Raw genomic sequence first — 15,694 nt, 5'->3', positions numbered from 1 at the left:
ATAATTCTGCCTCTGGCTTGGGACCCACTAGAAAAAAGATTCAACCACTATTTTTAATATTTGTTAAACATTCAGCCTAAAGGAAGATTTGCTTTTATTAAATCTTTAGGAAAATACATTTTAGAAAGTTACCTTTTCCCTGCCTGAAACTCTTGGAGACTAATTTGCACTAGCTCTCGAGTGTCTGCCTAGTCAGTGCTTGACATTAATAAGGCAGGTAATGTGCTCCCAGAGCAGAGATAATGGCTTGGGTGTGGGGAGGTGTTTTTCTTCCCCTTGTAGGTAGACCAGTTAGGGTGCAACCAGAAGCTTCCTTAACTTCTAATGGGGCCAGCCCTTTCACTAGTAAATGTAAGGTGAGATTTTGGAAAGAAATCCTTTGTTCCCCCAGCCAGGCTAGCTCCAAACCCAGTGGGAGGGAAGCTACCCCTACAATCAGCTATGAGTGGCCACAGAAGAGGGGACTCCTCATTTTCCTGTCCACACCTCTGGTTGGGCACGCAGGCTCAGCACAAGGAAGAAAGGGTTTCCACATTTTGGGTTTTAGGAGTAAGGTACACTGTAGGATTATTTGCGGCAAAGCAAAAAGTAAATAAGTTAGGTAGGGTTACCTCTGTGAACTTTTACCCCATTGGTTACGAGAATCCAGGTGACCATAAATTATGCACCCCAAGATACCCTCAAAACACTCTCTGGACTTACGGAAGAAAAGAAGGGGTGATTCTGCTGTATGAGACCTGTGAGAAGACCTGAAGGGCTTGACTTGCCCCCACTTGTACCACGGATAATGAAGTGGACTCCACAGGTCAGATAGTTAACTTCTTGGGTGCCTATGTGGACCTAACAAGTTTCAATAGACCTATTCCCTGAAGTGTCCTACTGACAAGTAGCAACTGGAATTGAACGGAACCCTGCCAGTGGCCTCTGCTAGTGAGTCCTGACCTCCAAGTGCTGTTTTTGAGGTGCTGGAACCCTTGGCTGTGTCTAACTGGGCTTCTCTTAATAACTTTGGAGAGTTAACACTTAGAAAATGTTTGGACTTTCAGATCTCGGGAGGACGGGACTAACCAATCGAGTCAATCTGCTGAAGGCACAATTTCGCTGGGCTGAAGAAAGATTTTTCTACCACTTCGAGCTTATCCACCACAGCTAATCTGCTTCAGCTTCACACACTTTCTTTAAATTAAGCTTGTCTGCTCCATGCCATAACAACCAGGGATTAAGTACAAGTTTAAATTACTGAAACCTATGACTAGACCTAAAAGGTCAGTGACGCTACTACTTGTGGTGGAATTCCACCCATCTCAATTAATAATTCACTTTCTTACCAATGCTATTCTAAAAATGTGGTCATGCTGACACGTTTTTGGAAATTGTTCTGGTGGACTCGTCTGTATTGTGAATGGCTTGCTGTCACTTGAAAAATCAACACACAGCATCTGTGACTTTGGGCCTGTTTCAGATCTATCCAGATGGGGTACTCTGTCACAATGGTGAGGGATAGCCCATCCACCAAAATTTAAATCCCATTATATACCGTGGGAATTATATTTCGGTGGACAGGATATCCATCACCATTGCTCATCTACCAAGATCTACATCTGGCACTTTGTCATCCTAAATGATGGATGAAGCAATTGGAGCAAACTTTGTAAAAACCAATAGTTTTTGGCAAATAGCTCTGTAAAATGTCTTTTGTAATTCTGCTTTAGGATCAATTTCTTATCAACAAACATAAGGGTATGCCTCATAGAGATCTGACACTTAGGGCCATATGTATCAACATACCCTTTTGCGATTCCTTAATAGCGATTTTTAAGGAATCGCTATTTAGAAATCGCAAAATGGTATGTATGAAGAAATTCGCTATTTTGAAGCGATTCCTTAAAATTCCTTAATTGCGATTAGCAAATTGCTAATCGCAATTAAGGAATAATTTCCCATTCATATGGCGCACATACATGCCCTAGGGGCATGTATGAGTGTCACATGGCACCATTGGATTTTCAAAAAAATGCTTTTTAAAAACAAATCGCAACTTACCACCAAAGAGAAGTTGGTGGTAATTTGCGATTGCTTAAGGGCATTTTGAATTATTTTTTTCCTTGATACATTGCATTTAAGGAATCGCAAAATTTGCGTTTCCTTAAATGCAATCGCAAAATAAGGAATGGCAAATTTTGTGATTCCCTATTTTGCACCCAAATTGTTTGATACATGCCATTTTGCGAAAATGGGTTCGCCAACGCCGGAATTTGTTTGCGAACCCATTTGGCCTTGATTCATATGGCCCTTAGATGCAACTTCTGAAAAGCCTACACCCATTCATTCCAGGGCTCTCTGGTGCAAACAGGATGCAAAATAAAGGCAGGATATGTATTTCAAGAATCCTGGTTTCAAGTAAAAAGTTCCTTAAAGAAGTCAATGAAGTATAGATTTGAATAGAAAGCACCTCGCCACAAACGCATGGCACAATAAGAGAATGCGCATTCGCCTTTGGCAACATAAATGCAACTTTTGGCCTCTTCCATTTCATGTTTGAAAATAGTTTCATCCATACTAATATAATAAAGAGAGAGCCCAAACCTTTGAGGCGGGTAATCTCAGGAACCACAGCACCAATCACAACGCCCAATACAGTGTTGGAAAGGGCAGTTGCAGCAAAAGCACATAGACTATGCAGATGACCACCATATACATTTAAAAGGTAAAAGAACCGTGCCAGCAAAGTAGTCCCTTGTGGGCGTGTCTGCGTTGTGCTGTGGGCCTGTGCTGGGGGCGTGACAAACGCTGGGGGCGTGTGGTACGTTCCGACCTTCATGCCATGTCTCATATTGTGTGCTAATCCCACCCTTCTCCCTTTAAATACCCCTGCATCCCATAATCATAACCCACCCTTACTCCTTAAAATACCCCAACACCCTTAAACACGAACCCATCTTAACCGTATAAATATACCCTGTACCCTAAAACCCAAACCTATCCCTAAACTCTAAAAATACCCCTGTACCCCAAAACCCAAACCTAGCCCCGAACCCTATAAATACCCCTGTACCTCAAAACCCAAACCTACCCCTGAACCCTAAAAATACCCCTGTACCCCAAAATCCAAACCTAGCCCTGAACCCTAAAATACCCCTGTACCCCAAAACCCAAACCTAGCCCTGAATCCTTAAAATACCCCTGTACCCCAAAACCCAAACCTACCCCTGAACCCTAAAAATACCCCTGTACCCCAAAACCCAAACCTAGCCCTGAACCCTAAAAATAACCCTGTACCCCAAAACCCAAACCTACCCCTGAACCCTAAAATACCCCTGTTCCCCAAAACCCAAACCTAGCCCTGAACCCTAAAAATACCCCTGTACCCCAAAACCCAAACCTAGCCCTGAACCCTATAAATACCCCTGTACCTCAAAACCCAAACCTACCCCTGAACCCTAAAAATACCCCTGTACCCCAAAATCCAAACCTAGCCCTGAACACTAAAATACCCCTGTACCCCAAAACTCAAACCTAGCCCTGAACCCTTAAAATACCCCTGTACCCCAAAACCCAAACCTACCCCTGAACCCTAAAATACCCCTATACCCTAAAACCCAAATCTAGCCCTGAACCCTAAAAATAACCCTGTACCCCAAAACCCAAACCTATCCCTAAACCCTAAAACTACCCCTGTACCCCATAACCCAAAACTATATCTGAACCCTTAAAATACCCAAACACCCCAAAACATATACCTCAGTACCCCAAAACATATACCCCTATACCCATACTTACCTTATCCAAACATTAAAAAAAAACCATGCTTTTACCATTCATGCATTTACAACGAATGTCGTTGTAAATGTATGCGTGGTAAAAGCATATAAAATGTAATGCCATGCGTTATAATGGCCTTGCGGAGTCATGGTACTTTCGTAATGAAAGTATTCAGACTGATGGTATGCGGAAAGAAAGTTGCAGAATAATGGGTGTTTACCCTCCCCTGGTAAGTACATTGGTAGCACGGCGGCCCACATCTCCAGCAACATACTCTTGTTTTTTAACCACCCATTTGAAAAATGTACAGGTGTCTCTCATTGATGGCCAGCACCAACATACACTTTTAGACACACCTCCTGCCACAAGTTCTAGAATTGCGAACTTTAGAGCTGGGGAGCTACGTTCGAATCTCGGCATCAGCTCAACATCCTGTGATTCCAGGCAAATCGCTTTGTCTACCCGTGCCTATCACAAATGAATGTGTTCTTCTGTAATGTAAATTGTGCTCATGCCATGTTGTCGAGTTCGCGCTATATAATATTGCAAGGAAAAATAAAGTAGAGAAACTCGAGTTCACACACTACTGAACGCGCACTCTTAAGTGCATCAGCAGTGCACTGTGAATCGGAGCGTTTCACAGGCCTGTCACAGATAAGAAATGCTATCTAAACGAAATCCTACAAAACAATATACTACTGGCCGGTAGCAATTCATACCTGGACAACGTCGGGACGGGCTGCTAGTCATCAATAAAGTGGGGGTTATAGAGACAGTTGGTTCTACTTCATTACAGAATAAAAGACATCTTTAAAATATACTCTCATTTTGCTATGTTTGGAAAAGAACTTACCGTAGTCAGAAAGAGTACACGCATGGGCAAATGACAGCAGCATATCTAGCATTGAAACTGTGTCAGACAGTTTATAGAGGCAATGTATGTGTTCATATATCTCACCAAGTAGTTTGCACACCACCCTACAAACATAAAATTACGTGGAAAGTTATATTTATTTTAACTTAGACACATTTAGTATTTTATTTGCTTATTTCAATGTACTGCTTATATGGCTTAAAAATGTACCCTGACATAACTGATGTGTATCATAACATACAAATTCAGACCTGATTGCCTGAAAAAAGAATCATTACTGACCATAAATTGCTTCTTCAAAAAGGTATTTACTTTATGTTAGTAAGCTTTACAAAAGCTTACTGAGAACCTGAGAGATTCGAGATCATGTGAAACAATTTAAAAACAAAAATGTACTTCTAAAATTCCAGGATCTGTTATAACCCAATCTCAGTACACAACACTCTAAAGAAGCTTAACTGGTTACTTTTTAGGATGTGGAAGGACATAAACATCAACCTACAACAAATAAGACATTTATGATACTAAAGAAGACACCAGTACTAAAGCGCTTTGTTAAAGTATCTGCTCCACCAAGGATCTTCCTCAGATGCATAGCTTTTAGCAATAGAACAAATTTAGAGGATCACTTTTACCTGTACACGGGGGAAACATCCTTTACAACGCAACTTTTACCACGCAGTGCCTTTACCACGCAACTTTTACAACGCAAACCATTACAACGCATTGCGCTGGGGGGCGCTCTAGGATAGGGAATAAGTTTAATTTAATATCCAACACCTTCCCTAGTGTCCACAGGGACTGGAGTTGGAATAGTAAATTAAACTATTCACTATCCAGCACCCCAAAGCGCTATGCGTTGTAAAGGTTTTCGTTGGAAAAACCGCGTTGTAAAGGCATGCGTGGTAAAAGCATGCGTTGTAATGTCATACATCCCCTTGACGGAGGTGCCACCCACCAAATTTAGAAATCACCCGCATGTGGTTGTATGATGGAGGCACGCATGGCTAAACCACCCGGGCCTCTGCCATGTAGCCTGAACCACGAATGCGTCTTAACCACACATTTTTTTACCACGCAAATTTGTGGTAAAGGCATGAATGGTAAAGGGGTATGTGTGGCTAAGGTTGTGACACCCCTACAACCCGCCCTAAGATACAAACTCTAACATTCCCCTGTCCTGAGGTTCAAATACCCAGACCCCCTTCTAACCCTCACACTGTCCCTAACCCTTAACAAAAACCCTACCCAACCCCCTCCCACCCCACAGTGCTGTCCCTAAAACTACCCCAGCCCCTTCCACTGCCTTTAGGCCTAAAACCCAAACCCCTATTCTAAAAAACTACCCCGACTCCCTCCCCGAGGCCCTAAAACCGACCCCTTCCTCCCCTGAGCCCTAAAAACTAACCTGACTACTCATTCCCCTCCCCTGCATGAGGCCTTAAACCCTGTCCCCTAACAAACACTACTCGATCCCCTCCCACCCCCCACGCTGTCCCTAAAACAATCCCTAACCCTTCTACTGCCCTTAGACCTAAAACCCTAACCCCTAATTAAAAAAACTACCCTGACCCTCCCCAGCCCTAAAAAACTACCCAACCATCCCCGGCCCTGCAAACTACCCCCGAACCCCCTAACCCTCCAGCCCTGAAAACTACCCTGTCCCCCCTAGTCCTAAAAACTACCCGACCCCCCCCAGCCCTGAACACTACCCTGACCCACTAGTCCTGAAAACTACCTAGCCCCACTTACTTTACCTTAGCTCTCTTCCTGACAAGGTCTTCCTGCTTCTGCTCAGCAGCAACTAGACTACACACCTCCTTAAGCACGCATATGCGTGGTTAAGGCAAGTGTGGTTATGCTTGCGATGTCGGAACACACGTGGCTGAGGCTGCGGTGTTTCGACTGTTTCCCCCGCCAAGCTGGTGGTCATTTCTAAAGTATGGCCAGGAGCTGCTCTCCCAGACGTTCCTGTCAATGTTTCTTTACGTTTAGTGCACAGCTATGTCAACACAATGGAGCCTAGTACCAAGGTGGCTCATTTTTTATTTTCAAAAAGAAAATGCTCCTTTTGCCATGGCAGACGACTTAACAGGTGATTAATTCTAAATTTGCCTCATGTTATGCTTCACTTTATTCTCAACCTCAGAGAACTGGGGCTGGATCTGCAGCTTCATATGTGCTAATTAAACATTTATCTGCCCACACAGAGGACGACACAGTGGAGTGACCTGTGGGCGCGTCTTAGAGCTAAAGAAATTACAGCAGCAATTGACCTGCTTGCTAAAAACAAGATCTCAGTAACGGAGGGACTCCCAGCAGAGTTCTATGTGACCTATAGGCAACAGCTGGCACCACAATTCTTGACATTATACAATGAACCGGTCACTGCGACAGCGCCCCCCCCCCATGTCTACTAGGACAGCTACTCTCGTCGTTTTGTTCCTTCAGGGATGTGATCCTATAGACTTTCGCTCTGTCACTACTTAACTAAGAATACATAATCCTGGGAAAGGTATTGGCCAGTTGCCTCGCATGCTTGACTACTGCACTCATGCACCCTGACCAATACGGACTCAATACAGGTAGACACAGATACATGAACATAAGGAGGCATTTTCATATTCTAGACTGTTAGACCTGGCACCATTGGCGTAGGTCTCCCTTCCATGTTTGGGTGTTGCCTCATGTATTTTTGCTGTGTTGGAAGCTTTGGGCACTGTGCCACTGCTATCCAGTACCACAGTGCAAGTGCTCCCTACTGTAAATTGATGTATGGATTAGTGATTCCATGTTTGGCCATTTTGGTTTACTTGTCAGACCCTAGTCTAGTGCACTGAGTGTGCCAGGGCGTGTAATCCAAATACTGCTGGTGGGCCTGTAGCACTAGTTTTGCCACCCACAGAAGCAGCCTTGTAAAATGTGTCTAAGGTCTGCCATTGCAGAGCCTGCGTGGAGTCCGGGACTGCCATGCTGACTGGGCAAGTGCACCCACTTCCCAGTCCCTAAACCTTCCCTTTTCTTTATATCAGTTACCCCTATGGTAGGCCCAAGGGCAGGGTGCATTGTAAGCATCAGGTAGGACAAGCCCTGATGTGTGTGGCATGTCCTAATAGTGAATTACAGCCATTTTTCACTATTGCAAGGCTAACTGTTCTCCACAGGCCAGAATGGGCTGTTAGAATTGTTACATTTTATAACCCTAACAGGCTCAGAGAACATGGTAGAAATTCGAGTTTAGTAGGGCTGAACTCAGAATAATAAAATACACATTTTAGTAAAGTTTATTTTAATATTCTGTGTTTGCAAATGCCACTTTTAGAAAGTAGGTATTTGCTTGTCTAACCATTCAAACCTGCCTCTGCTAGTTTGTGTATTCCTATGTCTGGTTTCTGTGAGTGACAGGGGTGGGGAATTTCAGGAGACAGGCTGAGTCAGTGGTGAATAGAGAGAGCTGCATCTTGATGGGAGGGAGTAGTGCACCTGAACTCTGAATAGGGCTGTGCCTGCCTTCCACAATGCTGGCTCCGCCCACTAGGAAGTGGCTGATGTCTCTGCCCTGCACACTGAAAGAAGAAGAAAGAGTCCTGACAACAGAGTGCTCCAGGACTGTACTTGCCTTAAACAATGCTGGCTCCACATCCTGTGGGGCGTCTGATGTGCATGCCCTGCACTGTGAAAGGAAAACAGAGGTCTGGTAAACAGAGTGATTCAGAACTGGTTTGGACTGGGCAAAGACCCTTCTCCCCTCAGAGAACAAAGGATTTCTGGGTATAAATATTGGGACCCTGATCTCATGAAATTAGATAACTTTTGGATTACAAGAAGAAACCTTTACTGAGGAGAGGAACCTGAAGAAACTGAGGAGAGACTAATCCCAAGCTGAAGTGCTGCTTAGGGGATTGGCCTGCAGTGGTTGCCTTACTGCCAAAGGAAGGGGAAAGGAACTTTGAAACTTTGCTTTTAACTTGAGAAGGATCTCCAAGGGCTTGTAAAAGAGCTTGCCTCCTGCCGAAGTCTCAGGGACAACAAACTTCAACCCCCAGCTCCCAAAAGTTCTTTTGGAAGTGCCTGCTGCTGTTTTTAGGCCTTCTGAGGAACTGCATGTCGCAAGGATCTGGAAGCGCGACTCAACGAGAAGAAGCGTGTCACCGCCACTGCTGCTGCCGTCGCAACTCCGAAGAAGGAGGGTGTCGCCGCTGGAGCTGTCACACTGCATCGCATCAGGAGAAGAATCTCACAACGAGGTCGGAGTGTGTTGCCGTCGCTGTGCCTGCCGTCGCAACTCCAGAGAAGGAGGGTGTCACCGCTGGAACTGTCGCAGTGCACCGCATCGATCAAGAGCACCTCACATCCCCGAGAAGCGTGCCGCCGTCGGAGCTGCTGTAGTTGTCGCATCGAGCGGAAGCTTCACGCATCGTAGTGTAGTGTAGTTCCTATTTTCCCAATAGGCCCTGCGCATTGGAATAACATAAACAGTAGTATCGACGTAGAAGTGCGGATCTTCCAGGCCTCTACTGACTATGCTAAACTTAATTGGGTTTGTTACCAACTAGCTCAGAGGTCACTGGAAACTTTCTTGACTGAATAGGAAGTGATCAGCTTCCCTGGTACAGACAAGAAGGGATTCAGTTTTCCAACAACCGTGCAACATGACAACTTTGCTCCTCAGATAAGAGTCAATCTCTAGAGTCGTGTGAACAATAGACAGTTATTTTACTCAGTCAGTTGTTGTGCAGATTACTTTCACAATATGTAGAGAATAGAGAGACGGGCGTTTTCAATAAAGGGTAACATTTATTGAACAGTCTTTCTTCTCGTACAAGAGAAATGAATTGCCACAATTGCAAGACTTGTTATTATAAAAAGTACGTACAGTAAGATGAGTATTGCGAAATAATACTGTAAAAGCATTGATATGGTTTCTTAGCCATACAATGGTTTAAAATGAATAAAACATATATACATTCATATATACATTAGGCTAAAATACTCAACTGGTGCTTCTATCTACGCCTACCCCAGTGTACCTGACCTAAGCCTAATACTTGGGAGGGGAGTAAGTAAGTAGCTTTAGTTAAGTTGGTTTTGCCAAGGTTTGCTTCAAGAATTCTCTCTAAGGGTTTAGTCAACACCATACCTCTGAAATAGAATGATGGAGGTCTGGTATCTCCTTCAGGGACTCGATATCCCAGTCACCCTCAAGGGTAGGCTGGAAACGCCGTAGCTGGATTTCTCTGCAGGAGAAAAGACAGCGTCTCTCTCAGCGCCTCGAGGAGGAGGAGGAGAAGGGGCAGCGTCCGTGGGCAGCTTGCATCTGCTGGGCTCTTGCAGGGGACGGCTGTTCAGCTCCTAAGTTCACCACACCATCGTTCGCTCGTTAGCAGCGATAGCAGTAGCGATAGCAGCTATGGTATCATCAGCATAACAGCAGCTTCAGCTTCAGTGAAACGGCAGCAGCATCAGCGAAAACAGCAGCGAGACAGCGTTTGCTTAAGGCAACGTTGGTAATATTTATACCTGAAAGGTGCCTTGTTTGACGTAGGTTTTTGGACATAAGACGTCAATAAAGATGTCACTAGGAAGTGATCGTCTATCAGTGTTCATTAGAGTTCTATTACTAATCAAAACATAGCAAGCGGGGCTTTCCCAGGTTGCTGAGTTTTTATCTTGTTGAAGAACTCGGAGTGTTAATCTAGGAATCTTAGATAGTAACTTCTGCTATGTCATTGCACTAATTAGCTGCAAAGGAAGTGGCAGAGGAAGCAATTCTGAAATGTGGCTCTGTTCGTGTGAGGCCAGAGACGAGTTTCTGAATATTGCATTTGATCGGTTATGCCAATATAGGGGTATAAGGGGATTATAGCCGTATAGGGGCATAAGGTTACAGTATCGATCAGGGTCCTAGATTAGCACGCAACAGTAGAGAAGAGCGTCACCGCTGGAGCTGTTTCCGTCGCATCGTAAGGATGTCGCCGCTGCAGTCCACGCATCAAACCGAGAGCTTCTCGCATCCCCGAGAAGCGTGCCACATCTGGAAGATAGCAAAAAACACAGTTGATGAACAGAATGTAGAACAATGTCATACATTCACCCCAGTGCAAGGATCTGAGCCTAAATCCATCGTTTTTTGCACTCCACACCACCCTGGGTTAGACACTGGCTATATGCAAATCAGCTCTGACCCTGTGCCTCATGGGAACAGTCCAGTCCGAACTACCAAGCCATATCTTTCTCAGACCGGAATCAAGCATCCAAGGACCGGTTTCTGGCTATCAGCCTTCTTCAGCCTGGATAGCTTGACTCCAGTGGTGTGGAGAGCCTGGGACTCACGTCTGAGTATACCCAGCACACTCGGGGTGAAAATTGCAAAAAACACAGTTGATGGACAGAATGTAGAACAATGTCATACATTCACCCCAGTACAAGGATCTGGGCCTAAATCCATCGTTTTTTTGCACTCCACACCACCCTGGGTTATACACTGGCTATATGCAAATCAGCTCTGACCCTGTGCCTCCTGGGAGCAGTCCAGTCCGAACTACCAAGCCATATCTTTCCCAGACCGGAATCAAGCATCCAAGGACCGGTTTCTGGCTATCAGCCTTCTTCAGCCTGGATAGCTTGACTCCAGTGGTGTTGAGAGCCTGGGACTCATGTCTGAATATACCCAGCACACTCGGGGTGAAAATTGCAAAAAACACAGTTGATGGACAGAATGTAGAACAATGTCATACATTCACCCCAGTACAAGGATCTGGGCCTAAATCCATCGTTTTTTTGCACTCCACACCACCTTGGGTTAGACACTGGCTATATGCAAATCAGCTCTGACCCTGTGCCTCATGGGAACAGTCCAGTCCGAACTACCAAGCCATATCTTTCCCAGACTGGAATCAAGCATCCAAGGACCGGTTTCTGGCTATCAGCCTTCTTCAGCCTGGATAGCTTGACTACAGTGGTGTGGAGAGCCTGGGACTCACGTCTGAGTATACCCAGCACACTCGGGGTGAAAATTACAAAAAACACAGTTGATGGACAGAATGTAGAACAATGTCATACATTCACCCCAGTACAAGGATCTGGGCCTAATGAAGGCTGATAGCCAGAAACCGGTCCTTGGATGCTTGATTCCGGTCTGGGAAAGACATGGCTTGGTAGTTCGGACTGGACTGTTCCCATGAGGCACAGGGTCAGAGCTGATTTGCATATAGCCAGTGTCTAACCCAGGGTGGTGTGGAGTGCAAAAAAACGATGGATTTAGGCCCAGATCCTTGTACTGGGGTGAATGTATGACATTGTTCTACATTCTGTCCATCAACTATGTTTTTTGCAATTTTCACCCCAAGTGTGCTGGGTATACTCAGACGTGAGTCCCAGGCTCTCCACACCACTGGAGTCAAGCTATCCAGGCTAATGAAGGCTGATAGCCAGAAACCGGTCCTTGGATGCTTGATTCCGGTTTGGGAAAGACATGGCTTGGTAGTTCGGACTTGACTGTTCCCATGAGGCACAGGGTCAGAGCTGATTTGCATATAGCCAGTGTCTAACCCAGGGTGGTGTGGAGTGCAAAAAAACGATGGATTTAGGCCCAGATCCTTGTACTGGGGTGAATGTATGACATTGTTCTACATTCTGTCCATCAACTGTGTTTTTTGCATCTGGAAGATATTCACGTCTTGATTTCTTTGTATCTGAACTTTGCCGCATTTCACATCGCTGCGACAATGCTTGTCGTGGAAGCGCAACGCCTCTGAAATGAGCCTTGACTGCTCGCGCCACGCAACCTAGAGGGTGAGCAGGGGTTATTTTAAGTGTGTAATCCGCTTTCCCTGACTAGAGGAGAGGGTCCCTATTTGTCACAAGTACCTACCTGTGCCAACTAGAGACCCCCAAATCTAACATAGACCAAGCCATCAATGGCCACTGGACACCCATGGTGGCATCTCTTGATATTTAAAAGAAGTTTGGCTGGATTTAGCCATATTTTTCAAAGGTTTGTGTAAAATGGGACTAGGGGATGGGTTTCTAAAACGGGTACAATCGCTCTATGTTACTACACCAGTTGCAAGGGTCTATTCGGAATTGGTGTTTTCGGCTCTGTGGCCTATTTATAGGAAAACACGGCAGGGCTGTCTGTTCTCCCTCTTACTGTGTACTCTGAGAGGAAAACACCCATTACAACAACTGTAATTTCACGCTGTGCCATCACACCACAACTTTCACATCGCAGGAGTCTTTACCTCGCATGTTTTTACAACGCATGCTACAACTGCGCATTTACATTTACATCACTAGGAATTACAACGCTGCTGCACATGTACATCACATCGCTAGCAAGTGCTGCGGGGTACAGAAGTTTACAGATGACACATGCAGCGTAAATATTAAATATTACATAGATGCCGTGTGACAGTGACAGATTGCTGCACACATTATTTCTCTAGCGATTACAACGCGTGACAGCACGTGCTTGACAGTGACAGATGATGCTGGATACGGAAGTTTACAGATGACAGATGCAGCGTAAATATTACATATTACATACAGATGCAGCAATGACAGATGCAGCGTAAATATTACATATTACTTTCAGATGCAGCAAACTAAACATAAATAACAAAACTAGCAATTACAATCAGCATGGTTGAATGATGGATGGATGGATGTGTGAAAAGGTGGATGAATGATGAGTGGATGGATGGGTGAATGATGCATGTATGGATGGAAGGATGGAAGGGTGGATGGATGAAGGATGGATGTATGGATTGAATGATGAAAGGGCGGATGGATGAAGGATGTGTGAAAGGGTGGATAGATGAGGGATGTGTGAAAGGGTGGTTGGATGAAGGATGGATAGATGGATGTGTGAAATGGTGGGTGGATGAATGATGGATGGATGAAAGGGTGGATGGATGAAAAGGTGGATGGATGGATGTGTGAAAGGATGGGTGGATGAATGATGGATGGATGGATGGATGGATGGATGGATGGATGGATGGATGGATGGATGGATGGATAAAAGGGTGGAAGGATGAAGGATGGATGTATTTATGGAAGGATGCATGGGTGGATGGATGAAGCATTGGATGTATGGATGGATGAGGCATTGCCTCGGGGAACAAATGCACTGTTAAAGCATGCAGGGTGCTTGTGTGCATAGTGATTGTGGTTTGGATGCATTTCAATGGTAGAGCGAATAATGGGTTGCGTTGTGTCACCTTGCGTTGTGAATCTTTGTGCGATGTAAAGACGGCGATGTGAATGTTTGCGATGAAAACGTTTGCGATGAAGCATCATACATCCACTCTGACAATGCCGCTGGCCTGCTTATTTCGGGAGAGAGCAGACGAATGGGGCATCCAGCTGTGACACACATCATTTCATTCTAGGCTGGCGATGCTCTACTATATCTGGCACTCTAAAGGAAGTGTTGGAGCACCTATCCAATTTTGGAAACACGTACAGCTTATGGACTACTTGAGGTAAGACCTGTCTTTTCACGATGCAAGTCAAGGATTCGGAGGGCTCCAAAGCTAATTGCCTAGCCAAACAAATTTTGCTAATTGCTGGAAAGCAAAGGTGGACCCAGAAATACACAAAAGTTTTTTTTTATCTTGTTAGAGCAGAGGTGGGCGCTCTAGCGTCCTTAGGCAGATGAAATAATAAGAGCCCTTCGTCAGACGGCTGGGACCCCCTCCTACCTGCTGCATTGAAAGGGAAATCCGGCGACCAAACGACCTGAACTGAGCTTACCCCGATTTGACTAGACAACACACTTTCTGCTCATGCATAAAGGGGAACAACTTAGCTCCCCTTGAGTACTCATCTGCTATGGCAACTCGTACCTCTTTGTTTTTTTATTTTATGGTGATGCTCTGACTATAGGTGGCGGTGTTTTGGGGTTAGTAAGTTTCTTGTTTATATTCGGTCTCACGTGACCCTATACAGAATAGGGCATTAGCAGTAATATGGCAAAAAAGACTTGATTGTAGCAACAGCGACTGTGTTGTTGACTCGTATAAAATTTACACTTATAGGATTTGAACTGCATTAATTTCTGCAAGATTAATAAAATTCTATTTTAAAATAAGGGACAGATTGACCGATCATTGCTAGATTGAAAGGGAACTGTGTTACGGCCTTACAACCTGTGAAAACAACACTGAAACTACCCAGTAAAGTCTGGTCCTACCTGGTAGCATACGTTTACGTACAACGTAATTTTCCAGGTGACTGTGTAGGTTGAAACAATGACACTTCGAAGCTTCAAGGAGAGATGACTCAAGATGACTGAGGATGAGGGCATCTTTAATAATACAAAGTTAATAGCAGAAAATACTTATGAAATAAATACCGTAGAAAGAACTACCTATTAGAGATAAACGTTGAAAAAACTGGATAGTGTGAATGAAATATTGGGTAACCTGGAAAAAAGCAGCATTTTATCATTGTCTTTGTGAAAATCTGTCAATGGATTTTCCAATTTACCAAATATAAAACACCCGCAACCTGTTAAAATACAACTTTATTACATTACATTATATTTGAAATTATAACGAGGAAGAAAAGCTTTACAACTTTACAAGAAACATACAAAACCTAAACAGGAAAAGTGAAAATTTCTGCGCACCTAGCGCCAATGATCAAAAAATTAACACATCAAGAAAAAAAACAAAAAATAACAGTAAATTGGACATACTGCTTCCTCTCAATAACAGACATACAAGATTTCCCTCTGAAAAAGCAACACAATTTCAATTTAAAAATAACAATTTCTCATTAACACCGTCAAACTTCACTAATTATCTTCATATCGTTCATTTCCTTTCACTAGTAGGACATCTAAAGCCGCACTACAAAGCTACAGATTTTTGCAAGGCAATGAAAAGAGGGAATGTTCTTCTAGCTTAATGAATCGTGTCATCGATGTGCCAACCTAGTCAGGATTCACATGCAATATCAATAATTCTGAATGGCTGAGGGAAATCAACTAGGATATGTCTTCATCACGGACCTGTGCTTGCAGCTGTCGTAATCCATGTTTGCTATATTGTT

The 15,694-nt window shown here is 44.3% G+C and overlaps 1 protein-coding gene across 1 annotated transcript in view; it reads right to left on the bottom strand.

Moving 5' to 3' along the window:
- The window catches only part of MSH4 (mutS homolog 4), a 1,592,310-nt gene that overhangs the window by 701,534 nt on the left and 875,082 nt on the right, over window positions 1-15,694 (bottom strand). Inside the window, exon 15 of the mRNA XM_086925563.1 lies at window positions 4,616-4,740. Coding sequence (XP_086781689.1) covers window positions 4,616-4,740 — 125 coding nt within the window. The remainder of the gene's footprint in view (window positions 1-4,615; window positions 4,741-15,694) is intronic.

This window comes from Lissotriton vulgaris, chromosome 1_1 (assembly GCF_964263255.1).
Source record: "Lissotriton vulgaris chromosome 1_1, aLisVul1.2, whole genome shotgun sequence".
Classification (NCBI taxonomy): domain Eukaryota; kingdom Metazoa; phylum Chordata; class Amphibia; order Caudata; family Salamandridae; genus Lissotriton; species Lissotriton vulgaris.
The sequence above is the reverse complement of the archived record's forward strand: the minus strand, read 5'-3'. Positions and strand labels throughout refer to the sequence as shown.